Genomic DNA, 24,636 nt, shown 5'->3' with positions numbered 1-24,636 from the left:
GCCCTTTTCTTGATTCCAGGAACAAAATAGTTTTCATTTGGCGGAGTAGGCTTTTCTGGTAGAGGGTCTTCTGGCCTCCAAGATGACATCCTGCACCTCCTTGGAGAGGAGAGTCTGTTGGGAAATTAAAGGTATTCTCCATGCTAGATTTAGGGTTTTGAGCTGGCTGTGAAGGGTTTTGTAGTTGTGCTGGGACAACAGAAGAGGGACTAGAGGCAGGATCCATGGTGGGGAGTGTCAGGCTCTTTAGGAGAGGATACCAGTGTTGTCGTGGCCAGTCTGGAGCAATGAGAATCATTTGTGGCTTCTCTGCTCTGGCTTTTAATAGAACTTTGGTCAGTAGAGGAAGAGGCGGGAAGGCATAGACTGTCAATGTTGTCCAATTGAGAGTGCGTCCACTTTCCAGGCCTGTGGATGATAGGTCCTTGAACAAAATTTTTTCAACTGGTAATTTCTGTGGGTAGCAAATAGATCTATGCCTGGCTGTCCCCATGCCAGAGTCATCTTTGAGAAAACTTGAGGATGCAACTGCCATTCGTGTGGGTCTGTCATATTTCTGCTCAAGTTGTCCGCCAGTGTGTTTTCCTTCCCTGGCAGGAATTGTGCCTGTAGTTGGATTTGCAATTTCAGTGCTGTGTTCCATAGGGTCATGGCTTGCCTGCACAGGGGGTATGAATAAGTTCCCCCCCCTGTTTATGTACCACATGACTGTGGTGTTGTCTGTCCTTATCAATAGCTGACCTGGATGCAGTAGGTCTTTGAAGGTCATAAGAGCATTTTGCACGGCTATCATCTCCTTTTGGTTGATGTGTAGGTGCTTCTCTTTTTGGGACCATTTTCCCTGAATGCACTGATCTGCCACGTGCGCTCCCCAGGCGTAGTCTGAGGCATCCGTTGTGATGATTTGAGTTGCTTGAGGTACAAGGAAAGGGAGACCTGTGTTTCTTTGGCATGCTTGAGCCCACCACAAAAATTCCTTTTGAAGGCATGGAATGAGTGGTATAATTGTTTCCAAGCTGTGGCTGTGTTGAGACCATAAGTTTTTTTAGGTACCATTGTAGTTTCCGCATATGCAGCTTTGCACATGGTATTAGTAGGATGCAAGATGCCATGAATCCCAGAGCCTGCAGGACTTTCCTTGCAGTTAGTCTGGTGAAAGTTGCCATTTTGTTGAAGTATTGAGACAGTTGCCCTCGTCTGGCGTGAGGTAAGCCATCTGGGTGGTTGTATTTAAGCTGGCACCCAGGAAAATTATCTGTTGAGAAGGTATTAGTTTTGATTTCTTTTTGTTCACTGTGTATCCCAGGTAGTTTTAACATTTTTATTACAAATGCCAGATGCTGCAATAGAATGTCCTTGCTGTCAGCTTGAATCAGGCAGTCGTCCAGATATGGGTAGATTTGTATTCCTCGTTGTCTGCAGAAGGCAATTACTGATGCCAGGCATTTCGTAAACACTCTGGGCACAGTAGATAAGCCAAAGGGCAATGCAGAGAATTAGTAATGGGTTGAACCTGCAAGAAATCTGAGGTATCTTCTGCAATCTTGTCTGATAGGGACATGCAGGTATGCCTCCTTGAGGTCCAATGTTACCAGCAAAGACTCCTTGCCCAGCATGGGAAGAAGCTGCTGTAATGTGAGCATCTTGAATTTTGGCACCTGTAGATATGTGTTTAGGATGGATAGGTCTAAGATGGGTCTCCAATCTTTGCCTTTCCTTGATACCAGGAACAGTCTGGAATAAAAACCTTTTGCAGGTACCTCTTGAATCGCTTTCATATCCATGAGTGGAAATTTGTCTTTGTGCCTCTGCCCTTTGATTTTGTGGCAGGTTTGGCAAGCATCTCATTTTTGGAAGGGTGTGAAAGTGGAACCTGTAGCCTCTGTCTATAATGTCCAGAATCCATTTGTCTGTTGTAACAATATGCCAGTTTTTTGAAAATAATGCCAGTTTATCGCCCAAAGGTGCTGCCATTAAAGCTTTGTTTGGCAGGCATAGGGGGAAGTCATTGTGTCTGTTTTCTAAATGACAGATCTATCTTCTCCACCTCTTGGGGTTGGTGCTTGCCACTGTCTTGCTCTAAGATCGTTGAGGTTGTCCTCTACCCTTTGGGCGTCTGTATCTGCCCCTTTGAGGTCTGTCCGTGGCTGGAAAGGACCAATTTTTTGAAGGCCAGTTTCTGCTGAAGCGTGGAGGTTGTACCTGCAAGAAATCTTTCACTTTGCATAGATTTCGCTTTTTCCTCCATTTTCTTTAGTACCTCAACAGAATCTAGTAACAACCTCACACCAACGATAGGATGTTTTTTAGTACCTCCTCAGCTTTAACACCAAACAATACATCTTTTTGAAGTGGTGCATCTAATAATTTTGCTTTGACATGATCTGGTAAGGTTTGCTCTGAGCCAAGCATGACTACGTATAACAGACCCCGTGACAGCAGCTCTACATGAGGCCTCTAAAGCATCAAAACCACACTGCAAGGTATGTTTACCCACTTGCTCTGCTCCATGCAACAAATCCTGCAACTCTCAAATCTGGTTGTTCTGTTTGTGTCATTTTGCTTTTCAACTGAGATAACAAAAACTGTTGGTACTTTAACATATGAAATTGACAGTTTAATGCCCTCATGGTTAAAGTGGCAGATGTATACACCTTTTTCCCCCACCTTTCTAATGCTCTGGAATCTCTTTCTGAAGGTAAAGGGTTTTTAGCAGTAAAGGCCTTTATTCCCTTGGGACCCTGTGAAAGTTTCTGGGTCAGCAGTATGGCTTTTATAAAGGAACTGGTGAGAATCACGAACCCGGTAATACCAGTCTGGTTTAACAGGGGCTGGAGGTAAAGAATCTGGATTAAGGCTGGCTTCTGCGTACACATCATCCAAAATATCTAAAACAGGAGGGATAGCCAGGGGCCTATGCTGGGGGAGCAGTAGAAATTCCCTGAGCCTTTTCTTGGAATCAGAGTAATCTTGGCCTTCCCAGTGGAAGTGTTCCCTCAATGTATGCAGGGTTTCCCCAAGAGTAGTCCTCGGGGGGGGGGGGAACGACAGAGGGAATAGACTCCTCAGCATCAGAATCTTCGAAAGGGGAATAGACATAATCCTGGTCCTCAAAATGGTCTGAGGTAATAGAAGCCTGGTCTGAGGAAGGGTAGTCTTCCTCCAATCTGGGTCTTTTGTCAGAGGGGGGTCGAGAACCCCTGATGAGAGTTATCAAATCCTCAGACATTAAGCATCTGCTTTTTAGGCATGGGGCCTTGAGAGGTCTGAGGACCCTGTTTTTTAGTTTTCATGGCAGCTTTGGATTTAGTGAAGGATTTGATAGAGAAGGTGGAAGGCCTGAAGACTCCTTCAGAAATGGCAGGCCTGACTAAATTTTCAGTTTCCCTGCCAAGAGTGGCGTCTGTATCTGCAGTGGGAATGGAGACAGAGGAGCCTGCGACCTCAGGTACTGAAGTCACCGGTAAAAGTTTCATCGGTAGTCAGGGGCTGCGTAGGCGCCTCGCTGAGAACCGGTAGTCTGCCTAAGCGTGGTCTCAGTACTCGGTACAGACCTCTGATGTCGGTCCTTGTCTTTGCACGTTTTGCTTAAAATTGGTGTCTGTGTATCAGACGACATGATATAAGTTATGTACTCACAATAACGTTCCATCCGAGTAGGTATCTTCATTTGTCTGCATCCTTTGGGACACGGATCAGAGCCGGCAACTTTTACCACAGCATAGAACAGAGCTCCTCCCTTTACCCATAATCCCCTGCCAACCTTAACTGACCTCAGATCAAGTTTGCCCGATATAAGCATTGTTATTGTGCCCTGGAAGGGACTTCTCCAAGACAGATCCTATAGGTCAGGGGGAAGGAGGGGGGATGGTTGCAGACAAATGAAGATACCTACTCAGATGGAACGTTATGGTGAGTACATAACTTCTTAATCTGAAGTAGGAACTTCATTTGTCAGCAACCTTTGGGACAGAGTCCCCAGCTACCAGAATCCTGGGTGGCCTTTATGGAAGAACATTCCGGAGCACTGCAGAGCCAAAGGACGCCCTATCTCTGGAGACCACATCCAGTTTGTAATGGCTGATAAAGGTATGAGATGAGGCCCAAGTGGCTGCGGAACACATATCATCTAAGGGAACCCTAGATTTAAAAGCCGCTGAAGTAGTGACGGCCCTAGTAGAATGAGCTTGGACTCCCTGAGGTGCAGGCCTTCCCGAACTTGATACGCCAAGAGGATACAACTAGCCATCCACCGTGATAGTGTAACTTTAGAAATTGACTTTCCTAAACTTGTTTTGAGAAAGGAGACAAACAACTGGTCAGATTGCCTAGGACCAGCAGTTCGATGAATGTAAAAACGTAATTGCCTGTGCACATCCAAGGAATGCAGTTTGTACTCTCCTTTGTTCTGGTAATGGGGAAAGAACACGGGAAGATTAATAGATTGATTAATATTAGCTTCCGAAGACACCTTTGGCAGAAAGGACGGATTGATCCCGAGGTAAACTATCTGGATGGAAGGATAAATACGGCGGTTTAACACAGAGCTTGAAGTTCAGAGACCCTTTTAGCTGAAGTAATGGCCACTAAGAAGGCAGTCTTCCAAGGGAAATATTTAAGATCAACCGTGGCCGCCGGCTCGAAAGGGGGGCTAGTCAAGGCTTGGAGAACCAAATACAAATCCCATGGGGGTACTACCTCCCTGACCGGAGGTCTGAGAAGGAAAGTACCCTTGAGGAAACCTTTACAAAGCTTGGAAGTAATTAGAGGGCCTGATTCATGCCCTACATGATAATGCGAAATCGCTGCCAGTTGTACCTTGACTGTAGAGCAGCTAGCCCCTTGATGAAAAAGGGAAGTTAAGAAATCCAAAACCGACATGAGGCGTACCGTGAAAGGATCCAAGTGATGGTGCTCCGCCCAGATGGAGAAACGTTTCCACTTGCTTCGGTAGACTCTTCTGGTGGAAGGTTTATGTGCTGCTACTAGGATGGCTTTGACTGGTGAGGAGATTCTGGGAGTCCTAATCAGGAGTGGAACTGGAGCAATCAAGCAGTCAGCTTGAGGTTGACCAGGTTGGGGGCCGGAAGACCCAGCGGGTGGGTAATGAGATCCGGGAGTGGATCCAGAATCCATGGTGGATGAATTAGGTGAGACCACAGGTACGGGAACCATGTTTGACGAGGCCAGAATGGGGCAATGAGGATCATTTTGCTCCCCAGCTGACTGGCTTTCTGCAAGAGTTTCAGCATCATGGGCAAATGAGGGTAAGCGTAAAGGAGACCAGGAGGCCAAGCATGTACTAGAGAGTCTCTCGGGACCCCCCCCCGAGGGGGGATTAGAGCGAAGTAACTGTTGCATTTGGTATTTGGAGAGGCAAAAAGATCGCAACAGGGTTGCCCCCATTGGGCAAAAGATCGCAACAGGGTTGCCCCCAGTGGGCAAATATTTGTTTCGCTACTAGAGGATTGAGAGACCATTCGTACGGAGTCAGAATCGAACGACTGAGCCTGTCTGCTAGGATGTTGGACCGTCCCGGAATGTGCGTTGCAATAAGAAAGCGGTTGGTGGAAATCGCCCATTCCCACACTCTCATGGCCTCGCGACAGAGGATAAGACCTGGTTCACCCCCGTTTGTTGATGTACCAGACAACTGACATGTTGTCCGTTCGTACTGCAATCGTCCCAATCGGGAGAAGGCTGTGAAGTGCCTGCAACGTCAAAAGCACCGCCCTCATCTCTAGGACATTGATATGCAAAGAGGTCTGTCGTTCCACATGCCTTGGACCATTCTGCCTGAATAGTGCCCCCCCGCCCACCCCAGGCGAGAAGCGTCCGTGGTCACTGTGGCGACGGGGGAAGGCATCGAAAATGGTCGCCCCGTGTGGAGACTCTGGGACCGGAGCCACCACATGAGCGACCCTCTGCAAGCCCTGCTTAGGGGAATAGAATGGGACAGGGGGTTGCGAGATGGGGACCATTGTACTTGGAGGGTCCACTGCAGTACCCTCATTTAGGCAGGCTAGGAGCAGTAGAGGAATAGCGGCCGCCATGGACCCTAGAGCCCTCAGGATCAATTCTGCAGGTGGAGCAGGAAGTATGAGAATGGCCTGGACATGCAACCTCAGGTTCTGAAGCCGATCGGGAGTCAGGAAGGCAAGTATTATCCTGGAATCCAATCTTGCCCCTATGAAATCTATTACCTGTGTAGAAACTAGAGAGGATTTGGTCATGTTGACAGTCAACCCTAGACGTGGAGCAAGGCTGAGGAAATAATCCCTGCCTGAACAGAGCAGATGCCTTGTTGGGGCGATGAGGAGCCAGTCGTCCAGATACGGAAAGACTTGAATTCCCTGAAGCCTCAGGTGGGCTGCTATGACCGCCAAGACTTTAGTGAACACCCTGGGGGCTGAGGTGAGATCGAAGGGAAGGGCCCTGAACTGAATGACTGGCTCCAAGCCGGAAGCGGAGGAACCTCCTGGAGGGTCTGTCCGCTAGGATGTGGTAGTACGCATCCTTGAGGTCTATCGAGCACATCCAATCGTTCTCCCGTAATAGGGGGAGAATAGATTGCAAGGTGACCATTCGGAACTTTTCTTTGGGTACTGCCAGGTTCAGGAGAGAGATCGAGAATGGATCTTAAGTCCCCAGTCTTTTTTGGCACCAGAAAGAACCTGGAGTAAAACCCCGATCTGAAGGGACGGGTTGGATGGCTCTTTTTTGCAAAAGCTGCTGAATTTCTGTAGCAGCTGCCTCCCTTTGATTGGGTGGTACGTCGGGGAGGCTTTTGGGGGTTACAATAAAAGGAATTTTTTAACCTCTGGATAGGATGCGAAGCACCCAGCGATCTGTTATAGACTCCCACATTGCTAGGTGCTTTGAAAGACGCCCCCCCCCCCGACTGCCTCCAGAGTGGAGCAGCTGGGCAAACCCCTCAGGGGTTCTGCGTGGGCCACTCAGAGAAGGGTTCTCTGGACCCAAAGTTTCTGGGACCCCCTCTGCCTCTTGGGCTGCCTCCTCCCTGTCCTCTGCCATGAGAGGACTGGTTGTCCGGAGCAGACTGGGACTGATGCGATTTTTGGAACCACATCTTCTGACCCTTTTGGTTCTTAGAAAAGGACCTCTGGGGAGCAGAGAAGCGGACTCAGATGGCAGACAACGTCTTTCTCGCTCTAGACTAGTGTCGGTTTTGCCAAAAAGTGCAGAACCATCAAAGGGGGCATTCACGAATGACGCCTTAAAGGGATCCGAGAAGTCAGTGTCGGAGCCAGGCCTGACGCCCGATTACCAGGCCGGCTCTAGCAGCTCCTTCAGTGGCGTGTGACAAGAGCCGCATAGAGGTGCTGGAAACTGAACGTAGAGTAGACATTCGGGAGGAGTACAGTTGCTTGTCTCCTTCCGACATGGACTCTGGGGGGGGGGGGGATACAGCGTATTCTTGTATTAGATCCCGCTGCATCTGGATGACGTGTGCCATAGTTCAGCGCTCTCATGGAGAAGGTTGCTGAACTAAAGACCCACTTCCCCAGGCGGTCCATCGCTCGAGAGTCCTTACTTGGCAGGTGGACCGCAGAGCTCTCCTGAGCCAGCTCTCTTGGCGGCCGCTGCCACCACCAACATGGCATCCACGGGGGGACCTCTGCTCCAGTGGGTTCTTTCTGCAGGAGAACTCAGGATCCTATCTGGGCACTTGGGGACTGGCTTTACAATGTCCGGCTCCTTCCAAGCCCTGGTGGAAATGAGGTCCACCAGGGGGTCAGAGGGAGGGGACACCCAAGAGGTAGATTGCCCTGCTTCGAACGCCTCTAGGAATATGGACTCTGAGGAAGCCTTGGGGGCAGACCACCCTCCCCTAATCCTGAGCATTTCCATGATGTCTCCAAAGGAGACATCCTCGGGGGGGTGACCTTTGGGAGCCTTCCCCTTCATCTAAGTCCGTATCTTCGGTAAGGGACTCAGGGGAGTCCATGTGCCTCCTCTTACACTTGGCTTTGTGAGGGACCTCATCGGGGGGGCTGTCAGAGGAAGATTCACCAGCAATATCACATTCCACAGGAACACCCAGAGATACGGAAGCAGGCTGTGCCGAAGGCAGGGTGATAGCAGCCCGGACCAGGACCAGCTGAGAGGGAGTGCAGGGAGGAGCCGAAGCCATGACCGGAGGTCCGGATGCACTCAAGTGCCCTCACCACCGCGAAAGCCAAGGGGGAGCTACTCTCGATAGGCTCCGAGAGTCAGCTCCCACTCTGATCTGAAGCGAGGACCGGATCCGGGGCAGAGACCCTCTGATCCGAAGGACCAGTGTGCTCCGACCGGGACGGAGCCGAAGTCACAAAGTCCCTCGGATCCAAAGCTCAGCCCACGGCTCAGAGAGGTCGGATCCGACAAACTCGAGGGACCAGTCAGAGCCAAAGTAACTAGTACTGTTGGCTCAGACACACCCCTGGATCCGACGCGGCTCAGCTCCGAACCTGGGAAACGGGACGGAGAAGGAGCAATTGGAGCAAAAAATGGGGTTGAGCTCCCCCCCGGAGGTGGGGGAGGCAAGAGCACTCCCATCTGCAGCTGGGCCTGGATGAACCTCCTCATCATCCGGTCCATGTCTGCATCCGACATACTGAAGGTGGACCTCGACAAGGCCACCGAGGCAGACCTAGAGTGACGCCTCGATTACCTCGACAGGGACCGGGTCGGCTCCTCCCCAGGTCCTGGTGAAAAACAAGGGGACCGGAGCAGAGGAGGCGGCGATCCAGAAACCCTGGATGGAGAAGCCCGCTTGGTGGGGCAGAGGAAGAGTCCTCGGCCTGCCGCTTATGGTGCTTCTCCTTCCTTTTGGGTTTTCTGGCCTCCCTCTCCTCCGGAGCCAAAACGGAAGGTTGAGTCCCGACCGGAGGGAGGCAGGGGTGGCTACCACCGAGGGCTGGGTAGCGGCCACCAGAGTCCAGGGGCAAAAGGACCGCCAGGATCAGCTTCGACCTCCGGTCCTTAAGTGCCCTGGGGTTGAACGCTGCACAAATCGTGCATCCCAGAGAGGTGTTCAACCCCAAGGCACCCAACGCACCAGGTGTGGCCATCCGCCGGTGAAAGCTTATGGCCACACTCTGTGCATTTTGAAAAGATGGCTTTAGGGGCCTCTGACATGTTGAACAGAAAAAAAAACTCACTAGGCCCCTACAAACACACTACGAACCAGCGAGGGTAGGGAGGAAAAATTTTACAAAAAAAGATATACAAGAGGGAACCTAAACAATCTTACACAATCACACAAGAGAAGGTACAAAAAAAAAATTTCACAAATTCCCTGAACTACCAGGAGCTTGAAATCCAGCTTGTAGGCTTGAAGCGTGGCAAACTAGAGCTGAGGTCAGTTAGGGTTGTCAGGGGATTATGGGTAAAGGGAGAAGCTAGGAGCTCGGATCTATGCTGTGGTAAGTTGCCAGCTCGGATCAGTGTCCCAAAGGTTGCAGACAAATGAAGTTCCTACTTCAGATTTAATTTTTTGCCAAAATAATGAAGGGCGAACTCTGCCCGGCGCTTAATAGTGCGCTTGTTGAACCTAGCACAAAAACGGCAGGCCGAGATGTCGTGGTCTGGCCCTAAGCAAGGTATACAGAAATCCTTATGCGGTATTTGCTTCCCACAAGAAATGCAATTAACTTTGTCTGACATCGCTCTGAGGCAAGAAAAGTTTCCCCAACGGGTTACTTAGCTTTAAAGAAGACTTCGGCTGAAATACTTTCGTAAATCTCAGGAGCTGGCCGACCGGCACATGCGAACTGCTTCTGCTTCGGGCACCGCGTGGCAAGAAAGACCGGAGAAAATGGTGTCGGCTGCCTCTTTTATACCCCTGCCGCACTGACGTCAGGGAAGAAGCGACGACAACCGAAGCCAGACCTAGACTTTGGAATTCGGCCGACCGAGGACCCGCCTGACGGCAGGATAACCCATCTGTAATGACTGCAGCTGTATGCACGATGAAAATACTCCTGGATAGTCTGTCCATCAGGATGTGGTAGTACGCATCCTTAAGGTCTATTGAGCACATCCAGTCATTCTCCTGCAAAAGGGGGAGGATGGATTGAAGAGTGACCATCTGGAATTTCTCTTTGGTTACTGACAGGTTCAAACAGGAGAGGTAGAGGATGGGCCTTAGGTCCCCCGTCTTTTTTGGCACCAGAAAGAACCTGGAGTAAAAACCCAATCTGAACTGGTCTGGGGGGACGGGTTGGATGGCTCTTTTCTAGTAGCTGCTGGATCTCTGCAGCTGCTACCTCCCTCTGATCGGGTGGGATATCGGGGAGGTTTCTTACTTTGGGGACATGGAACAGGGGAATTTGGTAACCTCTGGATATGATACGAAGCACCCAGCGATCTGATGTGATGGACTCCCAAGCTGCCAGGTTCCTTGAGAAACACCCCCCCCCCCCCGACTGGAGCAGTTGGGCAACCCCTCAGGGTGTCTGCGTGGGTCGATCAGAGAAGGTTTCTCTGGACCACAAATTGTTCGGGCCCCCTCTGCCTCTAGGGCAGCGTCCTCCCTGTCCTCCTCTGCCACGGAAGGACTGGTTGTCCAGAGCAGGCTGGGAATGTTGCAATTTCCGGAACCACATCTTTGTCCCTTTTGGTTCTTGGAGAAGGAACTCTGGGAAGCAGAAAAGCGGACTCCGACGGCAGACATCTTCCCATCCTTTTCGCTCTGGACTAAAGTCTCGCAAACAGTCTTGCCAAGTAAGGTAGAACCATCAAAAGGGGCATTCGCAAATGATGCCTTCGCAAATGATGCCTTGAAGGGTTCCGCGAAATCACAATGATGGAGCCAGGCCTGGCGTCTCATGACTAGGCCTGCTCCGCTGGCTCTAGCGGCACCCTCTGTGGCATGGGACAAAAGCCGCATAGAGGTATTCGAAATAGATCTTAGAGTGGCCATGCGAGTTGAGTACAATTGTTTGTCCTCCACCGACATGAACTCCGGGGGTTGGGGGGGGCAACGTACTCTAAGGTCTCGCTGCATCCTAATAATGTGTGTCATAGTTCAGGGACCTTAATGAGAAGGTCGCTGAACTAAAAACCCACTTCCCCGGGCAATTCATAGAGTGGGACTCTGCTCAGTGGATGGACCAAGGGGCTCTCCTGAGCCAATTCCCTCTTGGTGGCCGCCGCCACCAACGTGGCATCTATGGGGGGACCCTTGCTCCAGTGGAGTCTCTCTGAGGGGGGGCTCAAAATCCTGTCGGGGCGCTTGGGAACTGGCTCCACAGTGTCCGGCTTCTTCCACGCTCTGGTGGTAGGGTCCACCAGGGGGTCGGCCGGAGGGGACACCCAAAAGGTAGACTGGCCTGCTTCAAATGCCTCCAGGAACACGGACTCATCGGAAGCCTTGGGGGCAGACCACCCCCCCCCCAATCCTGAGCATTTCCATGATGTCTTTGAAGGAGACATCCTCGGGGGGTGACCTTGGGGGAGCCTTCCCCTTCATCCAAGTCCGTATCTTCTGTTAAGGACTCGGGGGAGTCCACGTGCCTCCTTACACTTTCGCTTAAGAGGAACCTCCTCGGCGGGGCTGTCCGAGGAGGACTCACCAATAACGTCTCGTTCCAGGGGAACGACCTGACATCGAAGCAAGCTGTCCCTGTGGCCAGGTGATGGAAGCCAGGGAAAAATCGGTGCCGAAGCACCAAATACTGTCGGTGCCGACCCACCCCCAGCTCCAATGCTGCCTGGCTCCGAACCCGGGAAGTGGGTCGGAGAAGGAGCTATCTGGGCAAAAAAGGGTGTTGAGCTCCCCCCCGAAGGGGGGGGGGGGGAGATGCAGGAGCACTCCCATCTGCAGCTGGGCCTGGATGAACCTTTGCATCATCCGGTCCAAGTCCGCATCCGATAGGCTATAGGTAGATCGAGGCCACCAAGGCGGGCCAGGAGTGCCACCTCGATGACAGACAGAGGTCGGGCCTCCTCCTCTGGTCCCGGAGAGAAGCACGGGGATCGGATCTGAGGAGGAGGGGACCTAGAAGCCATGAAGGGAGAAGCCCGCTTAACCGGGGGGGCCGAAGCAGAGGCCTCGGCCCACCGCTTGTGGTGCTTCACTCCTTTTCTCCCATCTGGCCTCCCTTCTCCTCTGACGCCGTAGTGGAAGTTTGAGTCCTGGTCAGGGGGAGGGGGTCAGGAGTGGCAGCCACCGAGGACTGGGGTGGTGCCACGGGAGTACCGGAGGCCAGAGCCGAATCCGGGGGCAAAAGTCCCGCCAGAATCAGCTTCAACCTATGGTCTTTCAGTGCCCTGGGGTTGAACGCGGCGTAGATAGTACACCCAGAGGAGAGGTGCTCAACCCCAAGGCACCGAACACACAGTGTGGCCATCGGCCGGTGAAAGCTTATGGCCACACTCTGTGCATTTGGAAAAAATAGGCTTTGGGGCCTCCGACATGACACTAAAAATGAAACTCATTCACACAAGACCCCAAACACACAGCGACTCACACACTACGCACTAGCGAAGGAAGGGGAGGAATTACACTAAAATTAAACTAGAAAAGGACTAAAAAAGGGAACCTAAACACACAAACTTTTTAACTACAACTCTTAAGATTTTACAGAAAATACAAGGCACTTATCTGACCCAACTAGGAGCTCACGAATCTTGTAGCCTTCTTTAAGAGCGGCAAACTAGACCGGAGGTCAGTCAGGGTTGGCAGGGTATTATGGGTAAGGGGAGGAGCTAGGAGCTCAGATCTCAAAGCTATGTATAACTTGCCGGCTCGGATCTGAGATCGGAGATCGGATCCAAGACCCAAAGGTTGCTGACAAATGAAGTACCTACTTCAGATCAGTAGTTTTATGTTTGGGTTTAGCTCTTCTTGGAGATCATGTAGGATGCAGCCCGGGACACCGTCTGGTCCCATTGATGCGGTGTTTCTTGCTCTGGAGAGGGCGGCTCTTACCTGAGCATCTGAGATGTCAGGGGGGCAGCACTCTGATGGGATAGATATTTGCCCTTTTGGTGGGGAGGGGGGGGGCGGGGTTTGCTCTGAACCTGTCAGCTAGGATGTTGGTAGTGTCTGTGGGTTCAGTGTATTTTGTCATTTTGGACTAATTCTGAGCATATCTGGGAATTCCCACCCAGATTCCTAACATAACTAAAGAAAGCCTTGTGATTATCCTTAGTGTCCTGTGCAATTTTTCTCTCTAAGCTGGCCTTAAACGATTTTATGAGTGCCCATAATTTTTTTGCGAATACTGATCAGAGATGCCTTCCTTTTTTGGGATTTTGCTCCATCATGTAGTAGCTTCCTCCTTCTATTGTATAGTTTGTTTATGGCTGGGGTCCACCAGACAAGACTTCTGCCTTTGGAGGATTGGGTCTTGGTTTTATTTGGGATTGCATGATCCATGCATTCCTGAATGTGTTTATAAAGGATTCTGCGGTCTGGGCCGTATTTTCCACAGGCCCGGGGGCTTTGAAGGATTCCACCTCGGTTTTCAGGAGTGTGAAATTTGCTTTATAGAAGTTTTTCACTGTGGTTTTCTGGGCAGGGGGTGGGGTCTGGATGTGAATATCCAATGAGATTAGTTTATGGTCTGATCTTACCAGTGAGGGATACACTGGGCAGGGGGTGGGGTCTGGATGTGAATATCCAATGAGATTAGTTTATGGTCTGATCTTACCAGTGAGGGATACACTTCTGGTCTGGAGCATAGAGTCCCCATGTTGGTGATGATCAGGTCCAGTATGTTTTCCCCTCTTGTAGGAGTGGTAACAAGTTGTTCCCCTCTTGTAGGAGTGGTAACAAGTTGTTCCACAGCATTTGAGTTTATAAATTCTAGGAACCTTTCGGCTAGGGTGTTGGAGCTAGAGTAATGCTCCCAGTCTATGTTTGGGTAGTTGAAGTTGCCCAATATAATGGTGTTTGGAGACACCTTCATATTTTCTAGTGTTCTCAGGAAGCCAGAGTGGGGTTCCTGGGTTTGGGAGGGTGGTCTGTAGCAGGCTATAAACTGGAAGGCAGTTTTACCCACTGTTAGTTGCACATGGATAGTCTCTGATGCTTTGTACTATTGCCACCAACCTGGAGGTGTGGGTATCTGACGAATATTGATACTCCCCCTCCTTTTGTGGTTCGGTCCAAGTTTTGGGGCCGAAAAGCATGGTATGATGTATAACCTGGTAGTGCTGGGGTGCTCTCGGGAGCCTTGAACCAGGTTTCTGTTACTGCACAGATATCGATGTTCTCCATTATAAGGAGAGTTTCGAGTGCGTGCATCTTTAGGTTTAGACTTCTGGCGCCGAGTAGAATTACTCATCCGTTGTGATACCTATGGAGGTGGGTTTGTCTTTTGAGCTTTGCCTAAAAAAGGCACTATGGGGGTAGCAAGAGCCTTTGCCAATATCCGAAAGCCCAGGGGTGACAGGTGCAAGCCGTCCCTAGTGAAGCATCGTGGCTTGTCGAGCATGTCATCCCAGGCTGACAGGCATTGGATCCCCTTTGAATGACACCAATACTTAAGCCAATTGTTGAAATTGATAATCTTGTCTTCATATTGTGGCATCATTCTTGGTAAGGGTAAGATGCTACTCAAGGTCAGGGTCATACCGGCCTGGGCTACATGCTCAGAGAGCTCCTCTCTCTTCATGTAGTCCAGGGAGGTACGTCTCAGGTCATTCACACCAGCATGGACAATATTTGTACTTGCCTTGGAGTGACCTGAGTGCTTGTGTTATGTGGCTAATCCTAGCACCCGACAGGCAGCTCACCGTGACCTTCTTGTTCAGCCTGGTGAGCGGGACGTCAGTGTGCCTGACGATAGAGTCACCTATTACAAGTCTATCAGCTGTGTTGTTTAGCCTTAAGGGCTGTGGCTGTTCGGCACACTGGCTTTGTGAGCTATGTGTTGCACGTGTTTTGTTGGAGCGGTTGCTTGGGTGTCTGCTTTGGAGATCTCTGCTGCTTAGGCAGATTTTTATTTAGAGCCTCCAAGTATGTTTTTGTGTGTTTGGTTTGTTGTCGTGGTAGGTCTATGTGAGACAGTTGAGAGCTTAGCCTCCAGTTTGGCTATATGGTTGCATCTCTCACGTGTTGGAATTTGTTGGGAGGAGGAGAGGGTTGTTTGTGTACATGAGGCAGTTGTAACATTGCCTCAAGATTCCCAGATCACCAGCTGGACCGGAGAGGAGATTGACAACTGACCTTTGGACATGCTAGAATAGTATTCGGAATTCCTTTATAATTGAAAAGGGCCAATGGGGAACAAGGTACTCAAGGGGAGTTTGTGAGGGTGTACTGCTTTTAATTTTTTAGTGCTGACTTGTATAATTGCTTTAGTGAGCAGGTGCCAGGCAACTTAAATGCAATGTGTTACAGGTAACTTAAATGCAAAAACGACAAACAGTAACTTTCAAGTGAAACAAGGAAGTACAGTAAGCAATGCAGATATCACTAGGGATCCACAGAAGCGCTGAAAAGCCGCGTTTTAGGTGAAATTTGCATTTCAGGGAAATAAGCAAACAAGCATACAAACAAAGCTAGATTCAGCAGGCCTGGATCTTGTCTATGCTACAGCAACAAGGTGTATCAGTTTCAGTAAGAAACAGTTCAAATATGCAGGCACTAAGCCTTTAACCAGAAATTCCCAGCTCAGAAGGGAAAGTCCAGCCTCTCCTCCCACAAGAGTGCAGACCACGAACCTTCTTAATGTAAAATAACTGGCCTGAAGCCCAAGTGCTTAAACCAGAACTAATACACTTTTAGAATAACAGACACAGAGCCCTCAATCAACAGTTCCCAACTTAGAAGGATGTAAGCTACCTGTCCCGCCACCACAGTGCAGGCCACAAACCTTCCTAATGTAAAACTGGTCTGAAGCCCAAGTGCTTAATTCAAAAGACTTGGGATGATAGCTACACTTTAATCAAGTTACTACCAAGCAGTAATAAATACAATTGAATACTTTAAAGAATGCCTGGATATCTGCAAGACAAGCTCCCCTCAAGTAACCCACACACGCAGCCTTAACCTGGTCTGTCGCTTAAACAGTACTTGTTGGCGGGACAGACTTGTGTCCCAGAGACTCCCCCCATCTGTGGAATAGACTCCTCTGCACATCAGAGTACCTCTTTACCCCTTTTTAAGCACAACCTAGACAACTGAATGGGAAATGGAAAATACATCACTGGATTCCACCAGTGTCCCTGCTGGACAGGGGCATCAGATGCTGATTTGTCTAAACCTAGGCTATTGGCCTGAGGTCCTTTATAAGCCTAGCCAAGAGTTTAGGCCAATAACTTCCTATGATAAACCTTGCTGTGAACAAGTGAAAGCGCTCAGTTTCATTAAAGTATTTGTAATTATTTCGCATGCCTTTTTCCTTTACTCAAGCCAATTTCGTGTACATTTTCTAAAGTAATGCATGAATCTAGTACTAACACGTGACAGCGTTAGAGCAATGGTCAAGCAACAGAAATACAAACACTTCTCTTCCGTCCAACTTTACTGTATTGGACCACATTTAAAGTGGCAACCCCCCCCCCCCCAAGTTAAAGTTCACTCCACAAAGAACAGCAAGAAAAACTTGGTGCTTACCTGCACCGGTCTCCATAGAAGCAGTAGCCTCGCTGGAAATTTCTACAGATCTGGGCCGACAATGACACATTCTCATGTGAGAATTGGCAATTTGCTCCCCATCTGCAATTCCCACGAGCATAATTCCTAAAATGGGGGAAAAAATACATCATGTATACCACAGATTTACACAGTGCCTCCAAATTAGACTACATGAACCTAGCTGCAGTATCTATTAGGAACAATTTCTCTGCACACAATCTCTGGTAGTAGCAATCACAAGCACAATTAGAACACCATGCAAGGTCCTAAGCAATCACTCATCTGCTGGATCATAAAAAGTGGGGGAAGAGGAAGGCTCAACTGTCTTTATTTTAAGCTACTAAATTCTATTTCCATGTCCTGGCTCAAAAAGCATTCCCTTAAAGCTACTCCATGGCCCTCTTATAGCATCCTGCTACAGCATTCAAAATGGCTGCAGGCTTTAAACTAGTGTTTTAGACACAGTACTATCATTCTTCCTTTAAACAGCCTACACCACCAAACTCTAAAAAGATGGTGGTGGCGCAGATGTTGGCCACATAACCCACATACTTTAATTCAGTAACTCCTCAAATGAGGGGATAAGGTCAGGAGACAATAGTGCAAGATCTTACCATAACCATAGGACATCTTACTTCCATGTTGAAGTATTCGTAACCTTTGGGATTCCACGCCCAGGCAACCCAAACGTGCCATCAATATACAAAGGACTTTTGCTACTGCATGGTACTTGCAATGTTGCACATAGCTAAGCAGCCTACCTAGCCCATAAAGGTGATATTGGCACATACTTCTCAGAACTGAAATCTCCAATCAGAACACCAGTCCAAGGATACGAGGTATGCAACATCATCCAATAAAATGCAAGTACCATGGGGGTAAAAGGGAGGGATGGAATACTGCAACATGGAAGAAAACATCTATGGTTACAACCGTTCTGTGCCCTTCTATTCTTATGTTGCAGTATTCATAGCCTTTGGGAGAATCTTAACGCTCATGGAAAGGAAAGGGAGGATGGCGCAAGATTTGTAAGAACTCATGAAGGACTGCCCTAGCAAATCCTACTCTGGACCTGGTAACAGCATCCAGTTTGCAATGTTTGGTGAAGGTATGGACAGAGGACCATGTGGCAGCTTCCAAAATAGATGCAGTGTCCAGACCTTTGAAGAAAGCCCCTGAAGAGGCTACTGCTCTAGTGGAGTGACCCTTCAGAGGTAGAGTGCATCTTCCAATGGGAGACTCATGAAATTACTTTAGAAATCCAAGTTGAAATAGTATGTTTGGAGGCAGGTTTTCCCAGTGCCCTGGGATGGAGGGAAGCAGTTATTCAGATTTCCTAATAAGCTTAGTTTTGTCCAAATAAACAGTTGTCTATGCACATCCAAGGAACAAAATGAGAAGTTATGTACCTACCATAACGTTCCATGTTAGTTGTCTTCTCTCGCCTTCTTTCTTGCTTGATGGGTTCGGAGCCGATCCTCAGCTCCGACTCGGCACTTTGCTAAGCTCGAGTGTCACTTTTACCAGCTCGAGGCAGCCCCATATCCCATGATGCAAGGCGGTAAGTACCCAGATCTCGTTTGTTGTCTATAGGCAATAACACCTAGCATAAAAAACTTCCCAAAAGGAAGAAAGGCAGAAAAAACCTGAAGGATGGTTAGGAAGACCAGAACAATATGGTCTTAAGAAGTATTCTTCCATATAGGGAGAAACAAAGGTCTGTCCAGGCCAGGGGGAAGGAGGGAGGGTCGCAAGAAAGAAGGCGAGAGAAGACAACTAACATGGAACGTTATGGTAGGTACATAACTTCTCAATGTTAAGCTGTCAATCTCGCCTTCATTCTTGCTTGATGGGACCGCGTCCCTAGCACCTCTATCCTGGGTGGCTCAATGGAACAGACTCTTGAGAACTGTAGAGCCAAAACTGGCTCTATCCCTGGAAGCCAAATCCAATTTGTAATGAGAAACAAAGGTATGAGGAGTGGCCCAAGTGGCTGCTGCACAAATAGTGTCCAACGGAAGTCTAGCCTGAAAAGCTGTGGAAGTGGCTAAGCTTCTAGTTGAATGCGCTTTAGGTTTCGAGCACAGCTGTTTTCCCCCGAGTTGATGGATTTCAGAAATGACAGAAGAAAGCCATCTAGATAAGGTCACTTTTGATACAGGAAGGCCTTTTTTGTTATCAGCATAAGAAATAAAAAGCTGATCGGATTTCCTGAATTGTTTTGTTCTGTCCAAATAATATCAGAGTTGGCGATGAACATCAAGATAATGTAATTTTTGTTCCGATCTGTTTGAGTAATTTGGGAAAAATACAGGAAGGTCAATAGACTGATTCAAATTACTCTGAGGCGACCTTAGGCAAAAAGGTCGGATTAGTTCTCAAGGATACCCTGTCTTTGTGGAAGACCAAATAAGGGGGACGAACAGAGAGCATGAAGATCAGACACTCTCCTAGCTGAGGCAATAGCAACCAGGAAGACTGCTTTCTATGAAAGAAATTTCAGGGAAAGTACAGTTTTGTACCTACCATAAATGTAGATGTCCGAACTGGATAGCATCTGCAGTCATAACAAATGGGTTGTCCTGTCGTCAGGCAGCCCTTCGGTCGGCCAGATTCCAAAGTCTGGGTCCGGCTTCGGCTGATGTCGCACTTCACCCAACGTCATCTCTGCTGGTCTTAGAGTATAAAGGCATCAGCCGATGCCATTTTCCTCAGCGTTTCTTGCCCCAGATGCCAGTTGCCCTCTTGGAAGGCTAAATTTTGGATAAATGCCAATGTTTCCAAAAAAAGTAGAAGGCAAACACAAAAAATAAGCATGTATGTACATATATACAAACAAATACACCATAAGAGACTCCCCCCCCCCCCCAGCTAGCTATTAGGAGGGTAAATACCCTAGGAGTACCACAGAGGGGAAGGAGGGTGGGTAATCCTGACTGCAGATGCTATCCAGTTCGGACATCTACATTTATGGTAGGTACAAAACTGTACTATGTCCTTCATGGATGCATCTGCAGTCATAACAAATGGGTAGAATACCATAGCCAAACTAGGGGTGGAGGAAGAAAAATGATGGTGTAGTTAGGATCCTTTGCAGTACAGCAGTGGCAAACCCTGCTCGGGATCTAGAGTATAGAGGTAAATTATAATGCTTGGCAAATGTATGCACGGAGGTCCAAGTAGCCGCCTCAATAATGTCCTTGGTTGCCACTCCTCTTAAGAAAGCTGTGGTAGTGGCTGTAGCCCTTGTAGAATGAGGCCTTATGTTCTGTGGAATTGGTTTTCCATGGTAGGAGTAACAGAATCTTATGCAATTTCCTATCCATTTGGAGATTGTCTGTTTGGAAATTGCTTTTCCTTCCCTTCCTGTTGCATAGGCTACTAAAAGCTGGTCAGTTTTTCTGTTACTTTTGGTTCTGTCCAGGTAGTAGCGTAACTGTCTATGTACATCCAAGGTATGCAGCAGTCTTTCCCCCCTGTTTTGTGGATTGGGAAAGAAGGTAGGTAGGTGGATTGCCTGGTTTAAAGACACTCTGGATACCACCTTAGGCATAAATGTAGGATTAGTTCTCATGGACACCCTATCTTGATGGAAGATTAGGAAGGGTTGCACTGCCATTAAGGCCTGTAGTTCCGAAACCCTCCTTGCTGAGGTAATTGCCAGTAGGAAAGCAGTTTTCCATGACAGGTGTTGCAGATCTGCTGTTGCTGCTGGTTCAAACGGAGGGAGTGTCAACTTTTCTAGCACAAAGTTCAAGTCCCATGCTGGCAATGGTGGTTTCCTAGGAGGTTTTACATTTTTGATCCCTCTGAGGAACTGCCCGAGTAGAGGATGCGAAAAGACAGGTGGATCGAAGCTGTATTCTGCTGAAATAGCTGATGCATGTATCTTGATGGAGGAATAGGACAGGCCTGTATGTAGAAGCTCTGCCAAGTACTCCAGAATGTTAGCAATATCTATGTTCGACACATCTTTTCCTCTTTCAGTACTCCAAATGACAAACCTTTTCCATTTTCCTGCATAGTTCCTTCTTGTTGAAGGTCTGCGGGCTTCAAGGATAATGTCTTTAACCCTTTGGGAAAGGTCTGGGTTAGTTGCTGCTATGTGATGTTCCAGGCAGTCAGTTGCAAGGTTTTTAGGTTTGGATGCATGATGTTGTAGTTGTTCTGAGTTATCAAAGGCATCAGGGGTATTGACCACATTCTCTCCTGAGACATGCTCCTCAGCAATGGGTACTAGTGTTGTCTTGGCCAATTCGGAGCTATCAGGATTATCCTTGGACGTTCCTCTTTGATTTTCAGTAGTACCTTGTGCATCAAGGGAAGAGGTGGAAAAGCATATGCCGTCAGGCCTTTCCAGCTGAAGGATAGAGAGTCCACCTTCCATGCAAGTGGGTGGAATGTCCTTGTGCAGAATTTTGAGCTGGTGATTGAGTGGGGAAGCGAATAGATCTATTTGTGGCATTCCCCATTTCTTTGCGATGGCCTTGAAGATGTCCGGGTGTAACATCCATTCGTGAGTATCCGGGGTGGTTCTGCTTAACATGTCTGCTAGGGTGTTCTTTTCCCGGCACAAATATTGCCTGCAACTGGATGTTGTAGCTGAGAGCCAGATTCCAAAGGTCCAAAGTCATTCTGCATAGGGGGTATGAATGAGTGCCTCCCTGTTTGTTGATGTACCACATGACTGTGGTGTTGTCTGTCCTTATCATCAAATGGCCTTCTTGGAGGAATGGTCTGAATTTTTGGATTGCCAGTTTTACTGCCAGCATTTCTTTTTGGTTTATGTGCAGGTGCAGCTGGTCTTAACCACAATCCTTGTATGCATTTTTCCAGCATGTGCGCCCCCCCATCCTAGGTCTGAGGCGTCCGTTGTGATGGTCTGGCTTGCTCGAAAGTTGTGGAAGGGTAAGCCTGGGTTTGCCTGGCATGCTTGAGCCCACCATAGGAACTCCTGTTTTAGGCATGGGATTAGTGGGATTTCTGTTTCTAAGCTGTGCCTGTGCTGAGACCATAAATTCTTTAGGTACCACTATAGCTTTCTCATATGCAGTCTGGCATGTGGGACCAAGATTATGCATGATGCCATGAAGCCCAAGGCCTGCAGAACTTTTCTTGCTGTTAGTTTGGTCTGCTTTGTTAATGCCAAGAAGTAAAGAGGGAGTTTTTTGTTTTTCTGCAGTTAGGAATGCCATTTGTTTTACTGTGTCCAATTCGCCCAAGAATGTTCTTGTTTGGGATGGTATCAGCCTTGACTTTTGTAAATTGACTGTGTATCCCAGGGCTTGTAGCAAGTAAATGACCCTTTGTAAATCTGTTGTCAGCTTGCTTTTGTTGTCCGCTTGTAACAGGCAGTCGTCCAGGTATGGATAAATTTGGATTCCCTGTAGTCTGCAGTGAGCGATTACTGATGCCAGGCATTTTGTGAATACTCTGGGCGCAGTCGATAAGCCAAAGGGCAATGCTGAGAATTGATAATGCTCTGATCCTGCAAGAAATCTGAGGTATCTTCTGCAATTTGGTCGAATGGGGACGTGCAGGTATGCCTCCTTGAGATCTAGAGTTACCAGCCAACACTCCTTGCCCAGCATGGAAAGAAGTTGCTGTAGGGTCAGCATTTTGAATTTCGGAACAATGATGTATGTGTTTAAGACGGACAGGTCGAGAATAGGTCTCCAACTTTTCTCTTTTCTTGGCACTAGGAAGAGTCTGGAGTAGAATCCTTTGCCCTGTTCTGTTATTGGTACTCTTTCCACAGCTCTCATCTTTGTTAATTCCGCTATCTGCTGTAGAGCTTCTATTTTTTGATTTGGAGGTAGGTTTGGCATTCCTCTTTTTACTGGTAAGGTGTGGAAGTGGAACCGGTAGCCTTGGTCTATGGTTTGCAAAATCCACTTGTCTTTGTGATATAGTGCCAATTTTTGAAAATAAGGCTAACTTTCCGCCTAAAGGTGCTGCTATTTGCTCCCTGGTAGGCGGTGTCAGAGCCAAGTCATTGTGATTGTCCTGTTGCAGTGGTTGTGTCTGTGCCTCGGTTATTGCCTTGCCACTGTCGTCCTCTGTAGGCACCTCCTCTGGATTGATTTCTGCCTCTAGAGCGTCTATTCCTGCCCCTTTGGGATCTTGTGGAGTCAGGAAAGGACCAATTTTTGGCAGGCCAGTTCCTGCTAAACCTTGGGGGCTGAACCTGTAAGAAATCTTTAACTGTTTGTACAGATTTTGCCTTTTCTTCCATTTTCTTCATTACTTGCTGGGCAGGTGTACCAAATAGACTGGCCTTATCCATAGGGGCATCTAATAGCTTTGCTTTAACATGATCCGGTAAGACCTGTTCTTTCAACCATGCATGCCTTATCACTGTGCCAGTCATGGCTGATCTAAATGAAGCCTCCAGTGCATCATAGCTATATTTTAAGGAATGGTTACTAACCTGTTGGATGTTATTCACCATTTCTAATACATATTTCTTATCTAAGGATTCATCAGAGGACAATTTTTTAGTTAACTGATCAAGCATAAACTCTTGGTATTGGATCATATGAAACTGACAGTTTAAAGCTCTAGCTGAGAGAGTAGCAGAGGTGTAAACTTTTTTTCCCCCATCTCTCTAAGGACCTGGACTCCCTTTCAGAAGGAATAGGGTTTTTAGCTGTGGTCGAGGCTACTGCCTTAGGCCCCTGGGATATAGTTTCGGGATCTGCAAGTGGGGCCTTGTATAGGTGGTGATGAGTGTCTGGCACCCTGTAAAATCTATCTGGTTTGGCAGGGGCTGGAGGTAAAGAATCAGGAGCAGTGCAAACATCATTAAATGCATCATCCACAACAGGCAGTACAGGAGGTATAGCTAAGGGCCTATGTTGTGGTAAGTACAGAAAAGTCCCAAGCCTTTTTCTTGAATCTGAGAAATCTTGTCCCTGCCATTGGAGTTGTTCTCTCATGGCATGTAAGGTTTCCCCAAAGGAAAATTCCTCTGGTGGAGAGGCAGCTGGAATGGATTCTTCAGCATCGGAATCTTCATAAGTAGAAAAAGGAGCCTCTGGCTGGTCTGTAATGTCGGAGTCATCCACAGAATCAGAGGGGCTCTGCTCTAGGTCTCTTTTCTGGGGGCTGAGAGGCCCTGTCTGGGTGAGATTGGGATCCCCTAATTAAGGAAATTAAATCTTCTGCCAGAGTAAGCATTTGTGAACTTGAAGTGGGCCTGTGTGAGGGGGGCTTAACAGGCACTGATTTAGCAGATTTGGCTGCTTTAGCCCTGGCAAAGGCCTTAATAGACATGGCTGCAGGAGGCCTAGCAGCACCACGTGCTGGGGTAGAGACATCCAAAGGGATGGTGTCTGATAAATCACTAGGAACCACAGTTGTAGGCAAAATTTCTGAGGCAGATTCAACTAAGGTAGCAGGAGCCTCAGTAGTAGTCATGGATTCGGCTGAAGATTGACCGGCTTTCTCGGTTTCGGCCGAAACAGAGACACTCGCGGCTTGCTTAGCCATGGTTTCGGCCGAAACCGCGGACCGCAAGTGTCGGTCTTTTTTTGCGTTTAACAATTTGGGTAGTCTGAGGATCCGACGGCATAATGTACGCAAAATCTGAGCCGAAAAACTGTTCAGCAAACTCCGACAGACGCCTAAGCGTTCGTCGGTTGAAGGAAGCACAGGCCGAACAGGCTGCTACGTCATGGTCTGGGCCTAAGCAAGGCAGACAGTAAGAGTGGAAATCTTTATGAGGTGTTTGTTTCCCACAAGTTAAACAGTTATTGACTTTTTCTGACATCGGCTGAGGCAAGAAAGAGTCCCCAACGGGGTACTTAGCTTTTTAGAAGTCTTCGAAGTAGTATTCGGTAGTAGTAATCTCTGGATCTGACCGACCGGCACTTTAACAGCTTCTGCTTCGGGCGCCACGCGGCAAGAAAGACTGGGGAAAATGGCGTCGGCTGATGCCTTTATACCCGAAGACCAGCAGACATGACGTCGGGTGAAGTGCGACATCAGCCAAAGCCGGACCCAGACTTTGGAATCCGGCCAACCGAAGGGCTGCCTGACGA

The 24,636-nt window shown here is 48.4% G+C and overlaps 1 protein-coding gene across 3 annotated transcripts in view; it reads right to left on the bottom strand.

The window, feature by feature from the left end:
• The window catches only part of LOC122806287 (probable E3 ubiquitin-protein ligase makorin-2), a 981,697-nt gene that overhangs the window by 739,356 nt on the left and 217,705 nt on the right, over positions 1 to 24,636 (bottom strand). For all 3 annotated transcript variants that reach the window (XM_044076580.1, XM_044076578.1, XM_044076579.1), the window contains exon 2: positions 16,574 to 16,699. In XM_044076580.1, coding sequence (XP_043932515.1) covers positions 16,574 to 16,699 — 126 coding nt within the window. The remainder of the gene's footprint in view (positions 1 to 16,573; positions 16,700 to 24,636) is intronic.

Source organism: Protopterus annectens, chromosome 7.part0 (genome assembly GCF_019279795.1).
Source record: "Protopterus annectens isolate FY-2018-M chromosome 7.part0, PAN1.0, whole genome shotgun sequence".
Lineage (NCBI taxonomy): Eukaryota > Metazoa > Chordata > Ceratodontiformes > Protopteridae > Protopterus > Protopterus annectens.
Note: the sequence above shows the minus strand (reverse complement) of the source record. Positions and strands in the feature narration are given on the sequence as shown.